We start from the raw sequence: 26,799 nt of genomic DNA on the forward strand, positions 1-26,799 counted from the left end.
TAGTTCTACGTCTATCGTACAACTTTTTATATTCTCATTTCTTCAACGTTGTAAACTGACAACAATTGATAATAAGGCGATAGACATTTGGATGACTATCGATACGCTTATATTATTTAAATCTTTATATTCAATATCATAATAAAAATGTTATTACTGTTATTATTATTATTATTATTATTATTATACTAAATTGAAAGTATATACATACTAACGTAATATAGTTATGCATGCATATTTGGATTATATATTTATTGAATGTGTACAAATATATATATATATAGCTTAATGAGCTTTTAAGGATGAGCAGAAAAGATGAATAGATTGTTAGTGGCAGCTAACGCTATACTGTTTTCCTTAGGATGCCATGAGAAATGTAGAATACTCTTCTTGAAATCAATATCATCGCTCCAGTCTTTAATTTTAGCAGATCTTTGTGCGGTTGTGCCGACTCTTCTATTCTTGAAAGATGTTTTGTCCGCTTGTAATACAATTTGACCAATACCATCATCATTTTTTAACAAGATATCGTTATTAGCTGCAGGTTTCTTCTTTTTAGGGTTATTATCGAATGTCTTAACGATTGTTGGTTTCGTGTCTTCAATATTAGATTGGATTACATTTGGATAAATCATGAAATTATTATTATAAGAGCCTGTCATGATGCTTGATGAATCTCCACTGAAACTTAATTCGAATTTATCAAAAATAGAATCATTTTCATAAGTATCACTCAATCTGTCCTTTAATTGTTCGTGTATGTTAATGGTTTTCAATGGTTTATTGTCCATGTTGACGTCCCAAATCTTTATTGTTAAATAATCTCTGGAGGCAATGTAACGACCGTTTGGACTAAATTTAACATCTGAAATAGATGATGTAATTTCTGTGAAAAAATTATGACTAGTTGGATCTATGTACTCTTCGAATATTTTTGTTTGATAATCACAAATAGCATTTTGTCTCATATCACATAGTCTAATAGTACCTTTTGAGGAAGAATAAATGAAATAATTACAATGTTGTGGATGGAAATCTGCGCTGGTTATGACCTCTGTCAATTCTTCCATGTTTGTTGGTTTAATGTCAACAATATTAAAACTTTGATCAGGGATATCTAAATTCCATAAATTGATTCTTAAATCGTCTGCACTTAAGAAAGTTTCTTGATCTGAATTAACAGAGATTGAATGAATATGGTACGTATGAGCATTACTGTATATTCTTCTTGGCATAGCAGTTATGATTTTTTCATGATCAATTAGCTTTGGTAGAAACAGATTTTGTACTGCCTTGGCTGATGCTGAAATTTTATTTGATTTAAGGTTATTATTAGTTGTTGAAGAGTTATTTTCATTATCATTATTCTTGTCATTAATATTGTTACTGTTACTATGCAAAGATTTCGATTTAGATGCTGAATTTGATGAAGTTAGAGATGCTGATGAATTTGAAGATGCAGAATGATTACCACTACCGTTAGAATTTAGCAAATTATTCTCACTTACTACCTTTATATTTTTTTCATAAATTTTCCATAATTTAATAGTTTTATCATTTGTAGTTAATAAGAAATGAGATTTTTGAGTAGGTTTCAACCATTTAATTTGATTGATTTTTTCTTCAATTTCCAAAGATTTCAAATAATCGAATTCTGCATCGTGACTTTGGAACTCGGTTAGAAACTTATATTCCGCATTACCGCCACCCCCGACATCACCAGCACTTTTCTTAATTTTATCTTTATTACTTCTTTCAAACAAAACAACTCTACCTCCTCTGTCTCCTGTAGCCAAATAATCACCTGAATGATCAAATTCAACAGAAGTAATAATATCAGCTTCGGTGACAACAATATCAGCTTTATCACCAAAACACTGACTGAATTTAAAATCAAACTCTTCGTCAGACATCATTGTTTATGCGGTTTATTTCAATTATCAATTCCAACACAACAAAACGTACACAAATGGTCTTTGAAGATGCCTAAATCGTATCTATTACTGATTATTATTCACTGAAAACTATCTTGAAAAGATCCACGTTATACACTGTTGTACCTTGCACGCTGTTCTATCTCTTGGTGTAATATATTTATGTGCTTGTTTTTGCTCAGTTTCTCAATTTATCTTTCTTTAAAGCAAATCCCAGGACCCTTGACTTGGAAGCCACAAACTAATAGACTCTTAAACTGCACGGTAATCTCAATTAGGAACTAGCAAATAAATAATCGTATAACAGTAAGTATTAAATATTAAATTAATTACTCAAGATACCTGTTCGCAACACTTTAATTTCATATCAGTCCAAATTAATCTTGTTTATATTTCTTGTACAATCGTTGGTTAAAATAAACAATTCAACTTCAGTTAACTTCTTAATCGACCCCTTCCAGGATTCCCTTTAACATTTTTCCAAAAATTTTTTTTGGAACCAAAAAATCAGTTTTGATCGTTTTGTACGTCCCGGCCGATTCGTGGGCATCTGTCGAGTCTGACGGGTAACGCATCGCATTTGATGTCCAGTGCCAGGACCAACGTCAGTGCTGGTGCCAGAGCCAGTGCTCGAGCCAGTGTCAGTGCTGTCGCTAGTACTCGAGTCCATCCCACTACTTGCACTGCAAACTTCCCAGACGTTGATATGATAAGATATGAATTATAATATATATGGAATATTTACATATCACTGATATATATAGTTATAAAAAGAGATAGTGTCATGCACCGTGTGATTTATGGTAAAAAAACTTCATAGTTGGAACTTATAAAGCTTTCTTAGCAGCATCAGCTGGAGAGACTCTGTTTTCTCTGTTGAATCTTTGTCTTTGTGGTGGGGCTCTGATTCTTCTGTCAGTTCTAGATCTAACTCTGACAATTCTGGCGTGAATAGCACAGGAAACACAGTAGTGTAACTTGTTGTAGGTCTTTGGTAAAGCGTATTCAGGGTAGACAGAAGCTTCAGATAAATCTCTGACAGCAGCAGCTTCGACAATGTTTCTGATAGCCATTCTCTTAATAGCCTTGTCCTTTGGAATGGACTTAGAACAGTTGACACATCTGACTGGTTTGACGTGACCTCTACCTTTCTTGTTTCTACCGTTGGAAGCTCTCTTCTTTGGCATTTTGTACTGAAAGTAAAACAAAATATTATTAATTAGTCATGAAATGAACAATAATAATACATATAATGTTAGTAAGAATAATCCAACATAAGGAAACTTTAGAATAACAGAAAAAGAAAATAAAACAAAAAAATAGATGTGCGTTACAACATGGAAACACGAGAAGAGTCCGTATTACGAGCCCGCTCCAACATGCACTGTCGTGGCTATAAGTACCATCGCCACTAATCACATCATATCATAACATAAAACAGACCAAATCGACAACCACCAAACATGTCATCATGCACTTCTAATATATTCCATTGAAAAATATCTTATTCTATTTATATCATTCCAGATATCCATCCAATATTATCATAAAACATACTTATTGATTGACTATGGTTTCTTTAGTCTTGAACAGAACAATTACAACAAGTAAATATATCCGGACTTCTTATATACTGATCACAGCTATATATATCAAATTATATGTTATATTGATGATGATACCTGTAGCATAATACAATTTACTTCACTTGCAAAAAAAAATGAACCTTGTAACATTGAGAAGACCACTAAACAATACCTTGTTTAAACATAAAGTTTCATCGAACACTTATCGTTACTATTGAAGTTTTCCATCGAGCACTATATGAAATTGTTCACGTCCACAGTACCAGAAGAAACTTAGAAAGGAAAAAGTTAGAGAGTGCGTTCTGTCTAGCGGGGGGCAAATGCTGAGCAGTCGGCCAGGCCGATGGGCAGGCTATTCCAAGCGGACCCAGACAGAGGACTGGTCCCGACGACGGTGTAGGCTTCCGTGTGCGTCGTGCGTTCTCGCTTTTCCCGGTTTTTGGCGTAAATCAAGTCCTGGTTGCATGTTGTGGAGCGTGCGCGATGCACAGTTTTCCATTTTTTTGAAACTTTATTGAAATTTGAAAATGTAAATATTGTTGTGATGCATGGGTGGTGCAGTCACTTGATATTTCCATTCAGTATCTGTTCAGTCAGTGACACTCTTCCTCACTGACAGCAATGTAACGGATGCCTCAAACCATGCAATGGATCGATAAGAGCTTGTATACACTCTTCGAACAGCTAGGAACAGTTCTTTTCAGTCACTCACAAAAACTCTTAGTGATGGAAATTTTGTTATATTAAGAATAAATATAAAGAGGATATATAAAAAGAATATGTAGTTATCTAGAAGTGCAACTTAAAGTTGCATCGTTTCTTGATGTCACTGTGGTAAGAAGATGGCCCGATTCGCATCTCAATTGATTTTGTGTGTTTTTTTTTGTTAAAAGAATATATACATTCGTGGGGGAGGTTTAATTGAAGAACAGAATACGACCTTGAACTTGTAATTTTTTTTTCGATTTTTCTATTATCATTGAGCATGTATAATATTTGCTATCTAATGAGAATGGCCATCATCAGTATGAACACCCAATGGGTTCAACTTGTAAACGGAACCGCATTCCCAACATCTAGCGACCTTGCCAACACTTGGTTTCAACCACATAGTGGTATGTGACCCGGCTGGGGAACCAGTACAACCGACATAACGGTAGTCATCATAAGAGTTGACTATGATAGGGTCAGCCATTGTACCTGTTCTTGAAGATTCTAGTGGCTTCGAGTCGAAAACATCAACACCTTCCAATTTACCTAACAATTCCAATCTTGCTAGACCGGTAGCCTGATCGAGTTCGGTAGGAATAGTATTCTCTTTAGCACCTGGACCGATCAAGGTTTCAGGACCTTTGACATCAGCTAGAGTCTTGGCCGTGGTATAAGAAGTAACGTTTTTTTCAGTGAAAAAAACCCTTGACGTGGAAAAAGCTCTAGACACAGGTCTGATTGCTCTGGAAGAAGTTCTTAAAGTAAACATGTTGTAGATGTAGTTATTGTTTGTTGGTGTCTGTGTATCGATTAGTTAAACAAAGTAAAAGCCAGCTAATTGAAAAATTATATGTGCAAGCAAACTTATACTTATATATAATATGTGAAACCAACTAGCGTAGATGATAACCCCAGATCTGACCGACCGTTGTGTAGAAAGGAAGAGACTTCTTTGATCATTAGTATATCAACCAGTTGTAACCAACGTTTCCGGATGGGCACTGGTTGTTGCAATTGTCATTGAAACTTGCGACCATCGATCGAGGTTGTTGTTGCTATTCATGGGCCTTTCCCTCGGTGTGTGTCTCTCCTTCAACTGAGATCCCACCGGCCATTAAGTCGCCGGGTTCGAAAGGCGATATTTCCATCGGGAGCGAGAAGGGGTTGGTTGCCAAGATTCGGTCGCGGGGATTTCTTTCACAGCGCGTTTAGGTTTTCGTGATTGGTCGGTCTCGGATGAGCGGGCGGGTAAGTTGTGCTCTGGGTAAATAGCAGTGCGTTCTGGTTCGAACCACGATCGGGACGAAACACATGGGTGTGTATTAGTTGTGCGAGGTGAGGTGGTATAGAGCTGTTTTTATTTATGATTTAGCGACCGTATCTCTTCAGTTCCCAGTAACGAAGTAACGGGAATGCGATCCCTGAAAATCCCATGCATAGCCACATTGCTAAATCTCCACCGTATGCGCCAAAATGCTTTGCGACTGGGCCAACCCAGTAGGTCTGGGCCATACCGATGACCACCCCAATTATTCCAACTAGGAACGACGCAGTGGCTGCATAGCCATGGGTCAGGACATTGTAGTTGTCCCAATCGTCCCAATTGTACCTGTGGTGTTGTCTTCTGTGCTCTCTCTTGTAGTCGAGGATATGTTTTCTATAATAACGTTTCTGTTTAGTCCCTTCTTCCTCCACTGCATCCTCTTGTTCATCCTCTTGTTGAGAGGCCGGTGGAAATTCCTTAGTGTACAGATGCAAGAAGAATCTCCTAAAGAGTTCGTTCTCTAAAAACAATAGAATGAAGTACATGGAGATCCAATAGCCAATCATCGGTAAAAAATTGCTCAGAATGGTGCTAAAGTGTTCACGTCCAACTAGTGCACATACCACGTATACAACAGTACACACGATCGCCCATACCCAACGTGGGATCTTGGCTAGCCTTACACTGGCAAGCTGGATGGAGAAAGCGGCAGAATAAGTATTCACAATGTTGTTTGAGACTAGACTGAATATCAAAATAACAACACAGAATTTACCAAAGCCGTTCCATCTTTGAAATCCCGCATGCAATAGACCACCCATACCATACTTTTCGTACATGACATACCAAGGTTCGTAACTAGCTGCAATTGCAGCTAGTAGCATACCCAGTACACCTACAAACAGTGTTGGTAAGAATATGCCAAAGAATGTTATGGAAAACACGGCTTTCTTAGGAGTGTCTTCTGGGAATAAAATGTAGTAATCTGATGTGATTGACCCCCATGTTGCCGTAATACTGTAACATAGAGAGAAAAATGACATGTAGTTACCTTTTATAGTTAGTGGGTCCACATCGTCATTCTTGAATGTATTTAACATATAATATTTATCGCTGGAACTTATGTATAGTAGTAGGAAACATGTTAGGACGGGAATAGCAAAATATGTTTCCACTTTTAAAACCTGTTTAATACCGAATGTTGCCACAACGAATGATAACACGGATACAATCACGATCCCTACCCACAACTGAACTTTGTCATCTGATATAGATGCCAGCATTTCGCCGCCTACAACAGCATTAACAACAGACCATCCCATCACACCGGTGATAGCAGCTAATGCAACAAATTTTACAAACCACCATCCGAATAAAAATCTTGCAGTAACCATCTGTCTGCATCCTGATTGTGGACCCATTATGGAGCAATATGCAGCCACTAAACAACCGATAAACATTCCCAATATACCGGCCACTAAGGATTGTTTCAACGTCAGTTCAAAAAGTAGTGGACCTAACAAAAACGTTGACATCGATGATAGCCCACCAGTAGCACTCAACCAAAGCCCAGAAACGTGTAGTAACTGTTTTCTATAACTACCTCTTGCATCTGGGCTGATACGATCGATACCAGTCGACTCCACTCCTAATGAGTCCACCTTTTTGGAGACATTAACTAAGAAGTGTTGCACATTTTTGAAAACCCCACCAGCTCTTTTCTGTTGGTACTCTTTATCCTCACTCTCTTGAGGAGCAATAATAAACTCTCCTTCTTCAAACTCATCATTCCTAATATCGGTTACAATATATTCAAACACGTCATCATTTTTCTTCGTTTTATTTTGGGTAGTAAAATCATCCATTGTGTACAATATAAGTCACAACGTTGATTTAGTTTCCTGAACTATATAAGATATTTAAGAAAATACTATAGAAGTAATAGGATATATAAATCCAATGTCCTCCTCATATATATCAAAGTGTTAAACTGAGTCAACAGATTAGGAAATTAGTTACAAATCTTGACTCATTCCAATTTTCAGCCATATCTTATTTTCAAGCTTTTCTATGCCACTCCTGTGAAGATGGAAATAAGCTTAGTCATTTTATTAACGAGAAAGGAAAGACGACAATGAGAAACCGTCAGTAAAAACTATTTGATAATAGCATGAGCAAAGTTGATGTATATTTAAATGATTTAGATATAATCGTGCTCAGTTTCCCTCATTATCAAAAATGTTTTAAAATATCGTTTGCAATAGCGTATCGTAAGGAAACATTGACATGATGAGTAAAAACGCTTCTACGATTGCTAACGAATGAAAGTTGGACTTTGGAAGTATTTATAACCTACTTCGTCGTCGAACCACTTGGTTGATTATTTCATTTATCATTTCATAATGTATTTTTTAATCACTATTATATATATTGAAAAGCTATGTTCCTTAGCAAGCTTAAGAAGAATATAAAGAAAAATAAAAGCAAAGAAATCTTTCCTTAAACTATCATTTTCAAATCACATTTAAAACATCCTTAAGGCATGGTCACACCCCAGAAACTTCTTTAGAATATTCCTTGTATTCCTCCTGAATACCATATTCCTTCCGGATATCATTAGCATCTACCAAGTATTTATTAACCAAGTACGATATAATTGAATCAATGTTGTCAGATAAAATATTTAGATCATCGTTCTTCTTCTCTAATAAGTGTATCTTTTTTACAAGCGTTTGTTCATCCCATAAATTTTCCATTAGAGAATCGTACTCATTTTGTAAAGTTTTACACTGCATATCAAGTTTCTTCAACTTATCCAATTCAACCAGTCTCTTATATTTTTTATTATCGTATGTAAAATTGGGTGCTCTCTCGTTTTTAACTGTAGATGCTACACGTAACTCTAAGTCAGAGACAACTATTGTTTTTTCTTCAATATCCTTTTGCAACCTTGTGCAGTTTTCATAAATTTTTTGGTTGATCTGATTCTTAAAACACCAGTATACATTGATATTACCACATTTTTCAACGGAAATCAAACCATCTTCATCGATCATTGCTTGTAGCAATTCTTTAACCACCATAGAAGATATGCTAGGACATTTCTTTGGAATCAATTTTTCCAACTCTTTGATTGTATAAAATGAATATTCATTCTGAAAGAAATTTAAAATGCTTTGTTTCTTTTCATCAATTGAACAACCTTTTTTAGTACCCTACAATTTAAATTTATACAGGATGTTAGTAACTTTCAACAAAAATAGTAAATAATATCTTTCAAAACATACCATTTTATTATAATATTTTACCTAAATAATTGGTTCTGTTAGCAAAAATAACTTTCTGAAGATAACTAGAAGTTACTTCCGATAGTAATCAATATGATTTTAAACCTTGATATTTTACATGAGCTTATATAAGCTGTATTGTCAAGATAAAATGCCATTTTTTGAAGTTGTTCTGATTTGCAAGTTTTTATATAGATATGCTGTTGGCGGCTAAAAATGTTGCGAGAGGAGCGAGATGATCTCTGACGGAGTATATAAATAACGGGAAATAAAAGTTAATGAACTTCGATTTGTACAAGAACGTTTTTTTTTTCGCCAAAGTAGATTGCTTGCTATTGATGGCATAGAGAAACATTATCAACGGTAGGAGAGATAGAATAATACGGATGAGGATAGTTTCCTTTGTAGCAAGGGCAATTAAGAACTTCAACAGTTTTAGAATGCATGCAACTCTATCATTTGAATAAATCAAGAAAATTAATTATTGGTTTTATATTAGAGTTTGATGATTGAAGGTTTGGATTTATAAAGATGGGTTAATTTGTAAGAATTGTTGATGTCAATTTGACCACTTTTAATGAACAATAGTGTTAAATTATACTGCTATGGGTCATATTTCGTATATGATGACTTTATTTCATAGTTGACCTAATTAATCAGGTAATTGATTAATATCATTTCTTATTACAAAGGCCTGAGATATTTTGACTTCCCATAGTGAAAATTAACAACGAAAATATAAAGAAAAGGGTGTCCATTTTGTATATAAAATTGTTACAATTATATTGATTATTGACTGTAATAATATTAAAAATTACTCAAGGGAGTATTCTATTATTTTAAATTGTGATAAAATCATAAAAGGTGTTAAGATATTACAATATAACTTTATAAGAAAGAAATGGGTAGATTTAGCAGAAATAATAATCATCAGGCGAGTGGTGAACAAAGAGAGTTAACAGATTTGATTAATTTACCAGAAAATAGCAACAGATGCGGTGAATGTGGTAACTCTTTTCCAACATGGGCTTCTGTCAATCTTGGTGTGTTTCTATGTGGTAGATGCGCTTCTGTTCACAGGAATATGTTAAATAATAGAGATGATTACGTGTTTTCCCATGTGAAATCACTTACTATTGATAGATGGAATTCAAGAGATGTTGATACATTAGGTAATAGTGGTGGTAATAAACGTAATGCAAGTATTTGGAACCCAAAAAAAGAGCCTTTCCCATTTGATGCAGATGAAGACAAGAGTAAAGTCGAAGAGTTTATTAGAAATAAATATATACTGGGTACTTATAGGTATAATGCAATTGAACCACAAGATTATGGTGAGCAAAGACAGAATAAAGAAAGGGATGGTCCAAGGGACAGATATGATAACAGAAGAGACAGATATGACGACAGAAGAGAGAGACGATACGGTGATGGAGATGAGGATCGCTATGACGACTATAAGAGAAGTAGTCGTGGTAGAAATAGAAGCGGCACTTCAAGTGGTCGTCGTGATGGCAGAGGTGGCAGCACTAGAGATGTTAGCTTAACGAACAGAAAAGCCAGAGATTTTGAACTAAGCAAATATTCAAGACACATTAAGAATTTAGAACAAATGGGCTATACTGATATCGATAATAATGCAGAAGCCTTATCTATTGCACACGGTGATATCAACCAAGCTATTGATATTTTAGAGAGCAATAACAAGAGAAATGGACCATCAAGGGATAACAACGAACCTACACCATCTTTACCAAAAAGACCTGCTGAAGCGGGTCCGACACCAGCCGTTTTTGATGGTTCTGGCGCACCTGCATCTAACGCTGCAGCGCCCACTGATGTCATTTTTGATGGAACTGTCCAACAGTACATTGATCCTTCCACGGGTATTATCTATGTCGATCAACAACATTATGCTGCTGCACTACAAAACACGCAACAAAACATGCAACTGCAACAGCAATTACAAATGCAACAGCAGCAACAAGCTCTTCAGCAGCAGCAAGCTCTTCAGCAGCAGCAAGCTCTTCAGCAGCAAATGATGACAGGTATGTATATGCAACAGCCACAACAAACAGGGATTGACAAGAATGCCATAATGGGACTGTACAACAACCCAGCTTCATACACTAGTCCAGTAGAAGTAAAACCTGACCACCCTCAATATCAACAATTACAAGCCCAAGCCCAAGCCCAAGCCCAGGCTCAACAACAATTGCAAATGCAACAGCAACAACAAATGCAGCAGCAACAAATGCAACAACCATACAACCCTGGATACCCTGGTTATTTTATCCAATAGTTTTATTCCCAAGTAATGTCTAATCTAAATTTGTAATGTATATTTTAATTAACCAACCATTAATAGTCATAATCAGCTGTGGTGCAAGGTACGGGGGGACCTAGCGGCGCCGCACCACAAGCCTTTCCTACCCTGGTCGCTACCACCGCGACTCCCGACACCCTCCGGTTACCCCCACCACACATTAACCGCCGATGTCTGGGTGTTGATGCGGCCGGTCCCTCCCTTTTAAGGGTACCCCGCGCCCTGCCGCCACCCTGCCACCACGTGACATTTTGTTGGTGAGCCATTTTCAAGAAGTCGAGGGCCGAAGAGAGACAATGCGCACTGCTCAATGGCAGCGTTACCCTTATTTTCGTTTGGATGTTCCGCGGCAGTGGCGGTGTGGCGGATTTCACTGGCAACAACAATCGCTTTGGTTAATATGGGCGGTAAATCTTTTTTTTTTTGTTCGCTTTGTTTCGTTTTTGTGTCCCATCATTTTTGATTAATTTTAAGAATTTAGGTATAAAAAGGAAGCCATGAATCCTATATAAAGAGAATGACATTTGATTAATTAGTAATAATTCTTCTCTCCCTTTTATTAACAAATAAAAATACATATATAATAAATAAATACACATATATATGCACACATGTATTTATAATTATTATATGTATTATATATATCTATAATTATTTCTAAGTAGACATATGCAAGTATATGAATTGTCATATATTACAATGTCAATAGTGTTTTTTATTTTCCTCTTAATCTAGAAGAGAATATTGAGCACACACACACACACAGAAAGAGAGATTTTACTCGAATTTACAATCGCACTTACTTAATTCCATTCAAGAAAAGGGAGCAAGGAAATATAAAAACAGAAAAAACACAGAAGGTATATATATTTTGTTATTATGGTTATGGAAAATAAACAGAACAATCATCAACTGTTATGCGATAAATACATAATAGATAAAGAGATAGGAAAGGGCTCTTTTGCCACTGTCTACAAAGGGACATGTATCAGTTATAATGAACAGCATAATGGTGATGATAATGATGATAGGACTGATACTAATGGCGGTGGGAATGATTCTTTTGAATCTGCTGTCGCTATTAAAGCTGTCTCTAAGTCTAAACTTAAAAATAAAAAATTATTGGAAAATTTAGAAATTGAAATTGCAATACTGAAAAAGATTCAGCATCCGCATATTGTAAGATTGATTGATTGTCAGAGAACTTCAACAGATTTTTATTTAATAATGGAATATTGTTCATTAGGTGATTTAACTTTTTTGATTAAGAAAAAAAATGAACTTATAAAGACACATCCTATAATAAAATTAATCTTTAAGAAATTTCCATCTCCGAGTGAAAAACATAATGGATTGAATAGAATATTAATTGTAAACTATTTGCAACAATTATCTTCATCACTAAAGTTTTTAAGGTCAAAAAATTTGGTTCATAGAGATATTAAACCGCAAAATTTATTATTATCAACACCACTTGTTGCGATCGATGATATTTTAAAACATAAACAGCAAGATGGATTTGTTGGTCTTACATCATTACCAATTTTAAAAATTGCAGATTTTGGTTTTGCAAGATTTTTACCAAATACAGCTCTCGCAGAAACACTATGTGGTTCACCACTGTACATGGCACCAGAAATATTAAATTATCAAAAATATAATGCAAAAGCAGACTTATGGTCTGTAGGTACCGTTTTATATGAAATGTGTTGTGGTAGACCACCTTTTAAAGCTTCAAATCATTTAGAATTATACAAAAAAATTAAAAAAGCAAATGATATTATTCAATTCCCTATCGATGTGGAGATTGAAGATGAACTAAAAAACCTGATATGTTCGTTATTAACCTTTGATCCAGTAGACAGATTGAATTTTAATGAATTTTTTAATAATAAATTAGTTAATGAGGATTTATCAATGTATGATTTAGACGATAAATCTTCAGTTGATGGTTTGAAAAAATCAAAAGAAATAACTAATAATAATCTATTCATATCGGAATATATTGAGAATAATCAAAAAAAAATAATGCCAATTGATAAAACAAATTCAAGTGAAAAAAAGAAGATAATGAATCCTCAAATAAATAATTCAGAAATAATTTTAGAAAAAGATTATGTCGTGATAGAAAAAAAAACAGTCGAAGTGAACGCGTTTGCTGACGAAGTAGCTGATAATAATACGAAATATTTGACAAAACTACAAACTAATAAGACAGGTCATTCGCCTAAAAATATTACATCAGCAGCAACAAATAATATCATGTTAAATAATCAAATCTTACCACAAGCAAATCAAAGGAGCCCGAGAAATTCGATACCAAATACAACTACAATCGCAACCGCAAACAATTCACCACCAAATCCATTAACTAATACTAATAGTTCTCGTAGAGCCTCGCTGATTGAACGTAGAATTTCAATTTCATCATTAAATCCATCAAATGCTCTCTCAAAAGCAATAGGCACTGCATCAACAAAACTATTTGGCTCGAATACGAATAACACCCTTTCAAACAATGCACATCATAAAAATACAGCTTTTTTAAATCCACAATTGTATCATGATTTAACAGAGAATATAGTGTTAAGGGCAGAACAATATAATTCTAATAATGGGTTAGTTAGTGATACACTAAAGACATCAGATTTGAATTCGATTGTTCATCAAATAGAATCATTATCAGCTAAGGCATTCGTTGTCTATTCATACGCAGAGATTAAATATTCGCAAGTCATGCCTGCAAGATTATCACTCAGTTCAATGAGCTCGAATTCAGAAAAAGTTACAATACCCGAAACTAACGCTGATAATTCTTTTAAAAATAATAACACTATTAAGCTGAATGTTTCACCTAATAGTCATGAATACAAATATGAAGATAACGATGATATGGCGGTTGACCTGATTGAACATACAATAAATAAGCAGAGTGCAGTAACTAATAACTTATCCACGAATATAGGAACTAGCGACGGTGTACAAAGACATAATAGTTTTACATTCACAAATGACCTATCACAAAAGGAAATACAATTGCTCTCAACGGAAGCTATAGTTTTGTATATGAAAGCTTTATCCATTTTGGCAGAAGCTATGAGTATCACCTCGAAGTGGTGGTATGAATCAAATGATAAAAACTGTTCTTTGAGATTAAATTTATTGGTTCAATGGATAAGAGATACGTTCAATGAGAGTCTTGGAAAAGCCGATTTTTTGAGATTAAAATTATTACAATTTACTGAACATTCAAATTCGATTTCGGATAACGATGTCACAACCGATAATCAAAGTAAAATAGAACACAATGAAAATTATCTTGATGACAAGATATATTTAGAAAAGTTACTCTATGACAGGGCATTGGATATATCAAAGACTGCTGCTAAAATGGAATTGCAAGGAGAAAATCTAAGTAATTGTGAATTAGCTTATGCCACTTCAATCTGGATGTTACAAGTGTTGCTAGAAGAAGGCGCTACTGGACCAGAAACTAATATCCCAGGTGAAGACAACTTCTCTATGAAATCATCCTCATTAACCAACTCGCAAGCACTCTTAGATGAAAAGGATAGAGAAATTATTAAAAAATACATTGAAAGTATTGCAAATAGATTAAAATCATTAAGAAATAAAATGAACCAAAATTAAGATACCGAATTAAGAGCAATAAAAGATTTTATTGCTCTTAAGCTTTTAAACTTTGGTTCTTTTAACATCTATATTATTACAGTGTGGGAATATTAATTATATAAAAAATCTGGAAATTTCTAAATTTATTAGTTATTTATGCATAAAAGGTCTATATCTAAAATTATTTAAAAATAAAATATTAATATATGAAGATAAAACACTCGTAAGGACCCTCTCATAAAATGTCTTATTAGATAAAATTGTTTGCAAACGACTTGCTATTGTGTAGGTGTTGAAGTTCGATATATATATGTGTGTGTATATGTATGTATAGGGATATATTTAATATCTGGTATTTTATTCACATGACCAAGCTTTCACCTTCCTTTTCCAAGTTAAGGCTTCTGTTTATTGCGTGATACAGGATCTAATGATGATTTCAACATGGAATAGAACTCTCCATTCGGTAGATTGTTGTGCTGTGAATATGCATTACTCTCGTTCAGAAATTGGTTTTGGGTCGGTGCCAATAATGAAAGACCGGAATTCGATCGTTGGCTGTGATCCAAGCTTGCTGGCGTTGCTGAATAATTCGTATTGACTCCTGCAGCAGTAGATGATCCTTGGAATAGTTGCATCGATTGTAAAACATCCAATGGAATATCTTCTATGTCTGATTCATTGTTAGTTATGGATCTATAAATTTCAACTTGTGAACTTCCAGTAGAACTTACTCTAGATTCATCAGATCCCATGACCATTACCTTACTCAAATCATAATTTGTATCAGATGATGATTTCTTATGGTTAGCATTAGGAATAGTAGGGTGGTTTACAGATTTAGATCTCGATGGCTTACTGCCTCCCATATTTAACATTAGCCCATCTTCTTCATCAGAACTATCGTCGCTGTTTAGTGTCTTTGAATTATTTCTATCATATTGTGTGTGCTGTTTATGAGCCTTGTGTAAATCGCCAAGAGGTGTAATGGCTTCGTTTACTTGTTCTGGTCCAAATTCAAAAGGTAACGACTCTGTGTTACTGCGTGAAGAGATACTACAAGCTTGTGTCGTTTGAGATTCTTCACTCTCAGAAATCTCAGGTGAAGAACTTGAATTCTCATCTTGACCATTAAACTTACTGAAGAAGTTACCTCTCTTTATTGTAAAAGCGGGAGAATGACGGTTTTGTTTATGGATATGTTTTGAATTCTGATTGTTATTATTATAATCATTCCTATTCCGTTCATTACTTGGAGGCGATTTATGATTTGAAGATTGGGGTTGAATAGGTTGTCTAACATTAGGAGGTGACCCAGGTCTCTTTACTGAAGTTCCTTCAGCAGGAGTCATACCTCGGCTATATTGCCGTTGTTTCGTATGCTGATTCATATTTGAGATCCCGACCCCCGAGCCTCTGAATCCTCTATTTTGTTGCTCCCCGAATGTAGAAATTCTTGGAGCTCTATCATTTGTTGTGGATGACAGGCCGTACGTAAACAAATTTAATCTTGATGACGAATTCCTGCTGTCATCATTTCTCCTTTGCAACTGTACTAAACTTCCAAATGTTGGAGGTTTATTCGAGCCTCCAGATGAATTGGGTAGTTGTTCATTTAACAAAATCGAATCCATTCCCATTTTGGACATGGCATAATTATCAATATAAAAACTATCTAATGATGCAAATGATGAATTTATTGGTAAATTGACAACACCATGGCTTTGTCTGTTATCAAAATTACTCAATTCTCTTTCAAATATCTCTCTTTCAGAAAGTTGTTCTGATTTTTCGTTCTCATCAGAACCATTTTTAGAATAATTTCCTGAATTTCTTACATCTAACTGTGATGGGCTATCTCTATTATTATTAATATGTCTACCTGAACTGTCATGTCTAACGTTATCCGAACAATCACCAGGACTGGATGAATTGGTATGTGACCAACTTTCATTACCTCTCATTTGTGAGGCACTAGAGCCAAATGATTGCTTAGATGAGTGTTTCTGAATATTATAGCTATCAAGGCTACGCAGGTCACTTGATATTGACGATGTATTATCAGAACGCACATCTTGAACGCTTAAAAAGGAGGATTTATCAGCAATTGCCTTTTCTTTTGAATATAAATCAGATCCTAAATTATTATCAAAATCCCAACAGGTGAACCGATGTATTTTTATATCTTTGATTGACATACGCTTGGCAGGATTTTTAGTCAACAGTTCCTTTAAAATATTTTTTGCTGCCTCGTATTCTTCTTCTGAGAAAATGTTTGAAGTTCCATTTTTCTGCATTATTTCATAATCAGGAAATATTAAAGGGTCATTTACGATTTTTTCAAATAATTTCAACTCATAATCAGAGATGAAAGGTAACATACCAAATAGTAAACAGTACAAAGTTGTCCCAAGAGCCCATACATCAACCATATAGATCAACTTTGAGTCCTTGCTGGGATCTTTCTTCAAATTAAATTTACTTTTTGCTTCACTTCCTAAACAGATTTCTGGAGCAAAAAATGCAGGTGTTCCTGCAGTTTTTGCCAACTCTAGTTCATCTATAGAGTTGGTTCCATTCTCTTCTTTATTATGTGAAATAACTGATACACCAAAGTCTGATATCTTGACGCTTCCATCTTCTGACAACAGGAGATTTGCAGGTTTTATATCTCTATGAATTATGCCTCTTGAATGAAGATATTCTAAACCCAATGTAACATCTCTCAATATCTTTCTCACTCGTTGGAACGATAATAAAGGTGGGCCCCTAGCTTCTGTTTCCATAACATCTCCAGGACACCACTTCACTTCACCTCTTGAACAATACTCTAATATTAAATATATTTTCTTTGATTTCAAATCATCTAAAACTTCAAGTAATTTCACAATATGCTCATTGTTACATCTTTTCATAATATTAATTTCTCGTTTTATCTTGTAATTCGTAACGTTTGAGGGCTTCTTGAAACTGAATATCTTTCTTTCTTTCTTTGCTTGTCTATCAACTATTTTAATTGCTACTAAAGTATCAGTAACGATATCTTTACCTAGCTTCACCTTACCATGTTGACCACTTCCCAGTTCAGAAATGACTTCATAATTATTCAAAATCTTCCTTTTTAAAACGGGGTCGAATTTCAACGATATGCTATTAGTTTCTTTGACCTTCAATGGAGCAAACGACTGTGCATCATTTATATGCTCTTGATGTAATGGATGATTTAACTGTCTAATGTGTTGTCTTTCCAAAAGCATATTCAAAGACTCCATTGATGAGGAAGATACAGACTGAAGTTCTCCTACGTCATCCGACGTAGAAGTTGCTCCTGGTGATATAAATGTGGGCTCTCTACCAGTTGTGGACCCCGAGTGCGTCCTTACTCTGCTTGTACTTCCCGAGTTGTTGTCATTTTTCATGCTCGAACAGTATATGTTCATAGAGGATGTTAATGTACATTGTAAATCAGACGGTACGTCTAAAGCTTCGCCATTACCAGAATGCGAAGTCATTGAATATGTTCAAGTGCTGCTGCTAGTATTAAAAAAAAAAGAAATTGAAAAATGTAGAGATGGAGTTGGATTGTGTATGTCTTGCACTTCTGCTTAGCTCACTATAATCAGAATCGTTATTGGGATTTAAAAAGAATAGGTTAATAATTCTAAAAAGTAACAGAGATCAGTCCTATTACTTTCAATGCAGAAATGAAAATGAAAATTTATGATGTTATGTAAATATTAAATGCAATGAGAATCTAATAAAGGCTATTAAAAATGAAATAAAAAACTAAATTCAAAGGTCTTCTTCAATTTTAACCAAAGTTTAACCAATTTAATTCACAGTCATTGACTATTCGATCAGGTCTTGCCCTCTTTATACAAAATATTTTCTTCTCCTTAATGTACGCTGTTGCAGTTTTTCTCAATGATCAAGAAGAAATAATAGAGATAGGTATCTGCAAAAGTAGTTCAGATGCAAATATACTATTTTCTATAAAGATATAGAACTTTAAACTGAGTTTCTAATGCAAAACAACCTTTATTTAGTTTGAGAAGTTCTCGAAAGTTACTTATCGACAAAAAAATGAAAAATATCACCTGCAAAGTGCTTGGCCGGGTAAGCTAGTACTACTCTTCCTTGGCATCAGCCATCTGGGTGGTTGTCGATACGCCAGGTTGCTTGCTAATCGACACTCTATATCAGGTTCTAAAGGATGCTGATGGAGTATTTAAGTGCAGATTTCCATCTTCGTAGTTGGCCCAAGGATCGATACACGGTGTTTGGAGCGGCACTCAATGCCCATCGACTCAGAGGGTAGTGGGCTGGCAAGGTCGCACAAATGCATTTCTAGGAAGCTGGAGTAATTGTAGACATGGACCATCATATTCACTAGAGTTGGCTGGCCCTTCATTTGATGTCCTTGGGCACCGACGGGAAACTGAAGTTTTGAAGAATCTCTTCCGGTTGTGTGTTCGTGAAATTCTTCTCTTCTTGCTTCTTTTGGGCCAGCAGGTTATCTTGCCTTCTTTTGATCTCGACTCTATTTTGGAACATCAAGTTACTCAATTCGTAAAGCTTGTTGTTCTTCTGCATTTGTGCTATTTGGTCCAACATTCCATCGTATTTCTTCTTCAGAGCACTCAAGTCCAGTGTAGAGTCATTTTGACTAGTCTCTGCACTCTCCTCTGATGACCCTTCCTTGCCATTGTCTACTTCAGTGCCACTATTTGTAACATTAGCATCCACTTTTTTCTTACTGAAGATATTAGCGACCCAACCATCCCAAGACTCACGTCCTTTACTTTCCAAAACTCCGATCTGTTGTTTTAACTGTTTCATCTCACTTAAAGCATCGTTGTACTCTTTGCTATAGATAGGTCTGGCTAGCATTGCATTGTTTTCTAAATGGACAGGGCATGAGTAGAACCAGTCTGGACCTGTTTCATTGAACAAACACACCTGAGACAATCTATGGCAAACGATGCAAGATTTCGCATCCTTCAATGCAACTTTATTAGCTTTGTATTTGTTTATCATGGGAATGGTATAATGTCTCAACACTTATGATAGTTATTGTTTGCTTCGAGTGCTAAACAGGTTTTCTATTCCATCACCCTTTCATAGTAGAAGAAACTGATCATCGAAAAGTTTCTTTTATCGAAAGAAGCTCAATATTATAAATTTATATTTCGTGATGAAAAGTCAGCTTTAGGCCACACACACAACCAATTGGAGATCCTCGAATAAATTAGAACCATTGCTTGTCTCAAGACACTTCATACAACTAAATTTTATCTTATTATATGTCTATAATTATATAGTGTAAATGATATTATATATCTAGTCGTTTCATGGTATAGTAATGCAATTTGTAGAAGTCCAAAGTTGGTCTCTATTAATACAGATATGGGTAAACTTCATGGAAAGTGTAAGAAACGGTTGCCAAATAAACACAGAACCGGGTATGATTGTATGGATTATATTTTTCTCTTGGCTCTATCCCAGGCAGTATGAGATTTCTTATTGCCACGTCTTGATGTACTATCTTCGAATTTTCTCTTGGAGTTAAAGATACTGAAATCTTCACCACCGATCATGTTAACTTTAGCCATTCTTTCTCTTTGTTTTTGTTTTCTTCTTTCCAGTTTATTACCAACAGTGTTCAATCTGGTGAAGTTATCTTCTTCATATGTTGTTACTTTACGTTCCTTCTCAGTGTCTCTCAAGGACTTGATACCACCTCTACCGTGATTAACAATATTGGCACCAATAGAGCTTTCCCAGTCCGGTTGCTCCGAGGATTCCTTTACATATTCTTCCATTGCTTGCATACGTGATCTATTGCTACGGTCCTTATGTTCTTGAGCATTGAATTTATCCTCAAAGTGGCGTTGTTGTGGAGGTAGCATAGCAGTAATCTTAGGAGGCTTGTAAACACCGCCTTTCTTATCTTCGCCCTCACTTTCTTCAGCAGCGCTCAACGACTCCTCGTTGATAGGAGCCTTGGAACCACGAGATGAAGTTTTAGTAGATTTGGTTAGACCGGCTGCGTTAGGTCTATAAGATAGTTCTTCATCACTAGATGAATCGCTCTCGGATTGGGCGTCCTTGTCGGAACCATCGGATCCCTTCTTAGAATGTGATTTCTCTAACGTTCTTGCCTCGGCATCGAGGTATTCCTTCTCTATTCTTGTGTACGCTCTTGTTAGTTTATCCAGTTGGTAACCTAGTTTCTTCTCTAAAGGCTTGACACCACGCTCCAGGACCACACGACTCTCAATAGCCTTTTCACGAGCTGCCCCGCACGTCTCATCCTCTGTGTTCACGTCTAGTTTGTTGCCAATGACCATCAACAACGATGACACATAGCCCAACATGCTACCGTTCTTCAACGACAACAATGAAACATTCTCAGAAGCAGCACCGTTGAGTATATTTCTCTCTATCTTGCTGCGAACCTCGTCACCAGCCCCTGTGGTCCCATCACCATACACTGCCTTCAACTTATCGATCGATTCAGAAGTCGAATCCAACGATTCATTAATCTGCTTCAAAATACTCTCTAATTCCGACATCACAGTTTCTCGTGTTGTATTGTGCTTGCCCTTTCCAATTCCACGAAACCAAAAGACTGCAAACCAGAGACAACCTATCGCAGGTTTTTAAATATATCTGTGTAGAATGCAATCGAACCGATACTTGATCCAAAGCCAAGCACTTCTAATGGACTTCTTCCTAGCTTGGCTGTTCATCCCATTGAAGGTCATCGCTAAAAAATTTTAGCATCGTTTTTTACGGTGGAAAATTTTTCAGAATCACTAAGAACCACAGCTCATCGCAGCTAACTAGCTGCGATGAGCTAGCAAGAAGTTATGTATGATGTTGTTTAATTGCAGAATAAATGTGTGTATTTAAAGGTATTCTGATGCGATCGGAAGGATTGCTATACTACTGTTGTTCCAGACTTAGTTTGAAGCTCAAGAGAAGACTGTAGCTTATTTGAGAGAGTAGGTCGAACTTCAACTGTTATAAAAGGAACATACATACATCAGAATGCCACAAAACGAATATATTGAGCAGCATATCAAGCAGCACGGTCGTAGGTTGGATCATGCCGAGCGTCTGCGTAAGAGGGAGGCCAGAGAGGTCCACAAGGTTGCTCAGCGAGCTCAGAAACTGACCGGTTGGAAGGGTAAGCAGTTTGCCAAGAAGAGGTACGCCGAGAAGGTTGCCATGAGAAAGAAGATCAAGGCTCACGAGCAATCGAAGGTCAAAGGTGCATCAAAGCCTTTGGACGAGAATGGAGACGCTTTACCTACTTATCTGTTGGACAGAGAACAGACCAACACTGCCAAGGCGATTTCGACTTCGATTAAGCAAAAGAGACTGGAAAAAGCTGACAAGTTCTCTGTTCCATTGCCAAAGGTCCGTGGCATCAGTGAGGAAGAGATGTTTAAGGTTGTGAAGACCGGTAAGGCCAAGACCAAGTCTTGGAAGAGAATGATCACTAAACACACCTTTGTTGGAGAGGGTTTCACAAGAAGACCAGTCAAGATGGAAAGAATCATCAGACCAAGTGCTCTGAGACAAAGAAAAGCAAACGTCACCCATCCAGAACTGGGAGTCACCGTCTTCCTACCTATCTTGGCCGTCAAGAAGAATCCACAATCCCCAATGTACACACAACTTGGTGTCCTGACAAAAGGTACCATTATAGAAGTAAACGTATCAGAACTAGGTATGGTCACATCCGGTGGTAAGGTAGTATGGGGTAAATACGCACAAATCACTAACGAACCAGATAGAGATGGGTGTGTGAACGCTGTGTTATTGGTATAAAGAGCCACAGATGCAACAATCAATTCGAGTCTTTACATTGAAATATCGTATATACATCGGCCTTTTGTAAAATAGCGTTCTAGATCAAGTATGCATATATATATAGTTTTATATACAGAATGGGATAACAAGAAAATAATAAGTGTAAAAGCGTATAGTCATTGTTTAATAGCACTGGGAGACTGCTGAGACACCACAACCTTAAACCACACTCAATATCACTTTCCTTGGCTGTGGTGTATGGGTGATCACTTCACCAAAAACCGCGCGCAGAGCGATTTTAAAGGCCGCGATGAAGAACTTGATAGGTCATTGCTAGCGTAACGACGTCCAGAACACAGTGCAATCTACAAAGGGGGTTCCGGCGTGTGAAGGAGAAGTTTACACTATAGAATAGCCAAGATCTGCAGCTGGTGAGTCTGGAGATAGATTTAGAAGGTTATTCGTGATTAAATGCGTGCACAATTAAGCAATGAAGAAGGAGGAAGGGTTCCCTAGTTTCCCTAGCTGGGGACGTTCTATAAGATCAAGGTCAAGAACTATCGCTCCACCAGTACTACTTGTGCACGAGACGCTGTTCCAGTCAGCTATTTCTGGAAAGTGGAAACACCTTGAATATCTAAAGCCCTCTTCCGGAAATTGCTGTTCTGGCCATCTCCAAATAGGTACTGCCATGATAACTATCTTTCTTATATATCAAGTTATGTACGTGTGTTGCTTTTTCTCCTTCCATGCCCAGCCACATACGCTCTCTTACTCATCTGGCAGAACCATCGCACGTCCAAAACAACCTGTTCTTACTCATAGCATTGGAGAAACTCGCCACTCCTTACACCAAGCCTCCACATATCAAATCCCACACCCTATTCATATATACGGCCATCATTGTCCTGGCTTGCACCTCTGCATTCAAGAGCTCACCTCTCTCAGCAGCCCACCACCAGGAACTGAGCTTAATGAAAATTTCAACCAAGCAGCTGTAAGACCTTCCCCTGTCTTCTCACGTTGCAATCAAAGAGTTCCTCAACTCTGGAAGGCCTCAAAGTCTGCAAGGTTGTTGTCTTTCTTCATATGGCAAGGACGAAATCACTTGATACTAAGCCAATGCCCTCTTCAAGAGACAACAGATTCCGATTTGGGCACCGCAGGGTAAGCAAATTTGTCAGTGACCATTTCTAAGAACTTGCATTTGTGTAAACGTAACTTTTACTCTTCTTGAACACTTGCCAATTTGCCACTAGTGTTTGAACAACAGCTGTGAAACCGCTCACTATAAGAGGGGTTTGACTGCATTTGTGGAAGTAGAGAGATCAAGTCAGAACTGTCTTAGTTGAAAGAAGTGACAGCCATATCACATAGTATAACAGTCAGTCGATCAATATAACGAGATAGAAGAGAAGCTCTGCTGTGTTTGTGCTATAGTCTGTGTGGTTGGAATATAGTTTTTGGTATTGCAAAATGGGATACAATAGTGGTCAGAATGCAGAAGAGATGAGGAACCAGTTTCCTGTTCTTGATTCCCAGGACGGAGTCAGGACCGGTGATATGATTGGTAATTCACATTCCAATGGGAGCTCGGTGCCTTTTCCTTATAATCATCAATCGACGGTTTCCATCAATTCTATTCAATCCATTGTGGAACCAATCACTCCTCCATCTGTGGTTCAGATGGATGTGAAGAAAAATCATCACAAGACAAGATCGTTGGATTCAAGCAATTTCACTCCATCAGTCAATATGTTTGATAGAGGTGCTGATATTAACTCGATAAAGAATTCACAAGTCGGTTCTCACTTCCCTATTTACAATTTTGATGATAGTATTAATGGAAATAGCAACATGATTGTGGCACCCACGCTAAGTTCTAACACTCCATTGCCAATGATTAATGAATTCGATACGTTAAGTAATGGTACTATTAATAATACACAATCTGCATCTTATTCAATGGGAAGGCAAATGCATAAGCAAAGAATACCATCATCTAATAAAGCACGCCAGTCAGAAAATAGTAAAAACTTTCAGAATCAGTCAGCATTATCGTCGTCATTGGCTTCTTCATCTATGCATACATCAAATCAACCATCATCAATGGCTGAACTTTCTTTATTGCCATTGGATAAAATAAATTATGCAAGTTTAGCTACTGACCAATTTGGTTGTAGGTTCTTACAAAAGAAACTAGAATATCCAGCAGAAAGTAATATTGTAAGAGACCTTCTATATGAAGACATCAAATCAATATTTTTAGAGTTGGTACTTGATCCATTTGGAAACTACTTGATACAAAAACTATGTGACTATTTTACTACAGATCAGAAAACATCTCTAATAAAATCAATTTATCCACATGTATTCCAAATATCAATAAACCAATACGGTACAAGATCGTTACAAAAAATCATTGATACAGTGGAAAACGATGCTCAAATTGACTTAATAATTAGAGGTTTTTCAAGAGAATGTGCTTCTATTAATCAGATTGTAACATTAATTAATGATTTAAATGGTAACCATGTAATTCAAAAATGCATATTCAAATTCCCAACTACAAAATTTGATTTCATAGTGGATGCTATCATCCATAAAAATAATATTGTGTTAATTTCGACTCATAAACATGGGTGTTGTGTTTTACAAAAACTATTGGGGATCTCCACATTACAACATATTTTTAAACTATCGACTAAGATTATTGAATATCTTCATTTTTTGATTAATGATCAATTTGGTAATTATATCGTCCAATTCCTTTTCGATATCGAGGAATTAGATTTTTACTTACTATCAGAAATTTATAATAAGCTTGTAGGAGATATTTGTAACTTAGCATGCTCAAAATTTTCTTCAAATGTTATTGAAAAATTTATAGAAAAACTATTCAGATTGTTGATTAAATTGATAACTAATGATAAAAAGCAGAATATAAAGCCAGCCGATAAAGATTTAATTCAGGTCTGTATTGATATAATTTTAACAATAGTTAATATTTTCACCAGAAATTTAAATGGTCTAATTAAAGATAAATTTGCTAATTACACCTTACAAACTTTATTGGACGTCAAAAACTATACTCCTTTCTTAATGTATGATGGTAATAAACAATTTATTTTACAAGAAAATTATCAAGAATTTGGTATTGAGTTCAATAAAAGGATTAACAATTTGATATATTTGACAAAAAATGTATTACCTTCAATCAAAACTACATCGTATGCTAAGAAGATTAAATTAAAAGTCAAAGTTTTCGCAGAGTTAAAGGGTACAGCTTTTACAGATTTTGTACAAAATAATGACCTTCAAAAACAAAACTCTGAAAGTACAGAACATATCAGTCAAAATAAAAAATTCACAAAGAAAAAATTACATGAAAGATATTCTTCATTGCCAAATATAATAAATAAAACGACAAACCCATCATTGCAATCTTCTATTTCCAATATATTGGCAAATCAAAGCCACGTGAAACCAGGAGATGCAATAAATATTAACTCAAGATTGTTATCTACCTCGAATAACATCACGTATTCAAATCCAAATCAAACGGGAGGGTCAGGTTATAATTTTGAGGAAAATAATAGGCCATCAAATTTGTTGGAAATTGGATTGAAATCTTTAACTTTAGAAAACCAACAACTTCAACCACAACCTACAATCGTTCAAAAAAGATTATCTATTTTTTCTACTAATGAAACAGCACTGAATAATGGTATGGGACACTCCCAAGTTGACATGTCAACTAATAGTAGTTCATATCCACTCCCAAATCCATTACTTCAAAGTTATACTAGTCTATCTATATCTGCTTTAACTGATATTGACGATAATTCAATGACTCAAAGTGCTATGAATGATCCATTTCAAAAAGATCAATTATTAAAAAACCAAATGTATCCTTAATATCAACGAAGACTACCTTAGAAACTAATAATAACTATTTAAAAAAAATGACAGTGAACAAAGTTTCACATATGATTTCATTACTGATGAGAATTCGACATTCAACTTTAATTAACCAAGTATGGCATTGACAAGATGAAAAGTAATAGAGGAGTCATGATAGTTTATAAAAATGCTAAATAAACAACTCTTTTAATATGACTATTAACTTATGGCTAGAGCAATTATCGACTCATTGGAACATAATAAGTTGATATGTAATGACAACTAATAATCTGTATTTAATTTTATTTTTAAATAGTTTTTAATTAAATAATGC

General features: G+C 35.6%; 13 protein-coding genes across 13 annotated transcripts; 5 read left to right on the forward strand and 8 right to left on the reverse strand.

Annotated features, from left to right (window-relative positions):
* Positions 1-296: 296 nt before the first annotated feature.
* On the reverse strand, positions 297-1,916 carry CDC55 (protein phosphatase 2A regulatory subunit CDC55; the record flags this gene model as incomplete). Its single annotated transcript, XM_003686631.1, has 1 exon — positions 297-1,916. The coding sequence occupies one exon, from the start codon at positions 1,914-1,916 to the stop codon at positions 297-299; it is 1,620 nt and encodes a 539-aa protein (XP_003686679.1).
* Positions 1,917-2,761: 845 nt separating this feature from the next.
* RPS26A (40S ribosomal protein eS26) lies at positions 2,762-3,121 on the reverse strand (the record flags this gene model as incomplete). The annotated part of the gene is made up of 1 exon (XM_003686632.1): positions 2,762-3,121. The coding sequence occupies one exon, from the start codon at positions 3,119-3,121 to the stop codon at positions 2,762-2,764; it is 360 nt and encodes a 119-aa protein (XP_003686680.1).
* Positions 3,122-4,523: 1,402 nt separating this feature from the next.
* Positions 4,524-5,000, reverse strand: COX4 (cytochrome c oxidase subunit IV; the record flags this gene model as incomplete). Its single annotated transcript, XM_003686633.1, has 1 exon — positions 4,524-5,000. The coding sequence occupies one exon, from the start codon at positions 4,998-5,000 to the stop codon at positions 4,524-4,526; it is 477 nt and encodes a 158-aa protein (XP_003686681.1).
* Positions 5,001-5,599: 599 nt separating this feature from the next.
* Positions 5,600-7,360, reverse strand: TPN1 (Tpn1p; the record flags this gene model as incomplete). Its single annotated transcript, XM_003686634.1, has 1 exon — positions 5,600-7,360. One exon carries the CDS (start codon positions 7,358-7,360, stop codon positions 5,600-5,602), a length of 1,761 nt encoding a protein of 586 aa, XP_003686682.1.
* A 681-nt stretch (positions 7,361-8,041) lies between these two features.
* MND1 (Mnd1p) lies at positions 8,042-8,785 on the reverse strand (the record flags this gene model as incomplete). Its single annotated transcript, XM_003686635.1, has 2 exons — positions 8,042-8,710; positions 8,783-8,785. 2 exons carry the CDS (start codon positions 8,783-8,785, stop codon positions 8,042-8,044), a joined length of 672 nt encoding a protein of 223 aa, XP_003686683.1.
* Positions 8,786-9,683: 898 nt separating this feature from the next.
* On the forward strand, positions 9,684-11,084 carry GTS1 (Gts1p; the record flags this gene model as incomplete). Its single annotated transcript, XM_003686636.1, has 1 exon — positions 9,684-11,084. The coding sequence occupies one exon, from the start codon at positions 9,684-9,686 to the stop codon at positions 11,082-11,084; it is 1,401 nt and encodes a 466-aa protein (XP_003686684.1).
* A 903-nt stretch (positions 11,085-11,987) lies between these two features.
* ATG1 (serine/threonine protein kinase ATG1) lies at positions 11,988-14,759 on the forward strand (the record flags this gene model as incomplete). The annotated part of the gene is made up of 1 exon (XM_003686637.1): positions 11,988-14,759. The coding sequence occupies one exon, from the start codon at positions 11,988-11,990 to the stop codon at positions 14,757-14,759; it is 2,772 nt and encodes a 923-aa protein (XP_003686685.1).
* A 377-nt stretch (positions 14,760-15,136) lies between these two features.
* TPHA0H00420 (serine/threonine-protein kinase) lies at positions 15,137-18,253 on the reverse strand (the record flags this gene model as incomplete). The annotated part of the gene is made up of 1 exon (XM_003686638.1): positions 15,137-18,253. The coding sequence occupies one exon, from the start codon at positions 18,251-18,253 to the stop codon at positions 15,137-15,139; it is 3,117 nt and encodes a 1,038-aa protein (XP_003686686.1).
* Positions 18,254-19,148: 895 nt separating this feature from the next.
* On the reverse strand, positions 19,149-19,778 carry VFA1 (Vfa1p; the record flags this gene model as incomplete). Its single annotated transcript, XM_003686639.1, has 1 exon — positions 19,149-19,778. The coding sequence occupies one exon, from the start codon at positions 19,776-19,778 to the stop codon at positions 19,149-19,151; it is 630 nt and encodes a 209-aa protein (XP_003686687.1).
* Positions 19,779-20,218: 440 nt separating this feature from the next.
* Positions 20,219-21,316, reverse strand: LCP5 (small subunit rRNA maturation protein LCP5; the record flags this gene model as incomplete). Its single annotated transcript, XM_003686640.1, has 1 exon — positions 20,219-21,316. One exon carries the CDS (start codon positions 21,314-21,316, stop codon positions 20,219-20,221), a length of 1,098 nt encoding a protein of 365 aa, XP_003686688.1.
* A 478-nt stretch (positions 21,317-21,794) lies between these two features.
* On the forward strand, positions 21,795-22,580 carry NSA2 (rRNA-processing protein NSA2; the record flags this gene model as incomplete). The annotated part of the gene is made up of 1 exon (XM_003686641.1): positions 21,795-22,580. One exon carries the CDS (start codon positions 21,795-21,797, stop codon positions 22,578-22,580), a length of 786 nt encoding a protein of 261 aa, XP_003686689.1.
* A 472-nt stretch (positions 22,581-23,052) lies between these two features.
* On the forward strand, positions 23,053-23,733 carry TPHA0H00460 (uncharacterized protein; the record flags this gene model as incomplete). Its single annotated transcript, XM_003686642.1, has 1 exon — positions 23,053-23,733. One exon carries the CDS (start codon positions 23,053-23,055, stop codon positions 23,731-23,733), a length of 681 nt encoding a protein of 226 aa, XP_003686690.1.
* A 305-nt stretch (positions 23,734-24,038) lies between these two features.
* TPHA0H00470 (Pumilio-family RNA binding repeat-containing protein) lies at positions 24,039-26,480 on the forward strand (the record flags this gene model as incomplete). The annotated part of the gene is made up of 1 exon (XM_003686643.1): positions 24,039-26,480. One exon carries the CDS (start codon positions 24,039-24,041, stop codon positions 26,478-26,480), a length of 2,442 nt encoding a protein of 813 aa, XP_003686691.1.
* Positions 26,481-26,799: the final 319 nt, after the last annotated feature.

Source organism: Tetrapisispora phaffii, chromosome 8 (assembly GCF_000236905.1).
Source record: "Tetrapisispora phaffii CBS 4417 chromosome 8, complete genome".
NCBI classification, from domain to species: domain Eukaryota; kingdom Fungi; phylum Ascomycota; class Saccharomycetes; order Saccharomycetales; family Saccharomycetaceae; genus Tetrapisispora; species Tetrapisispora phaffii.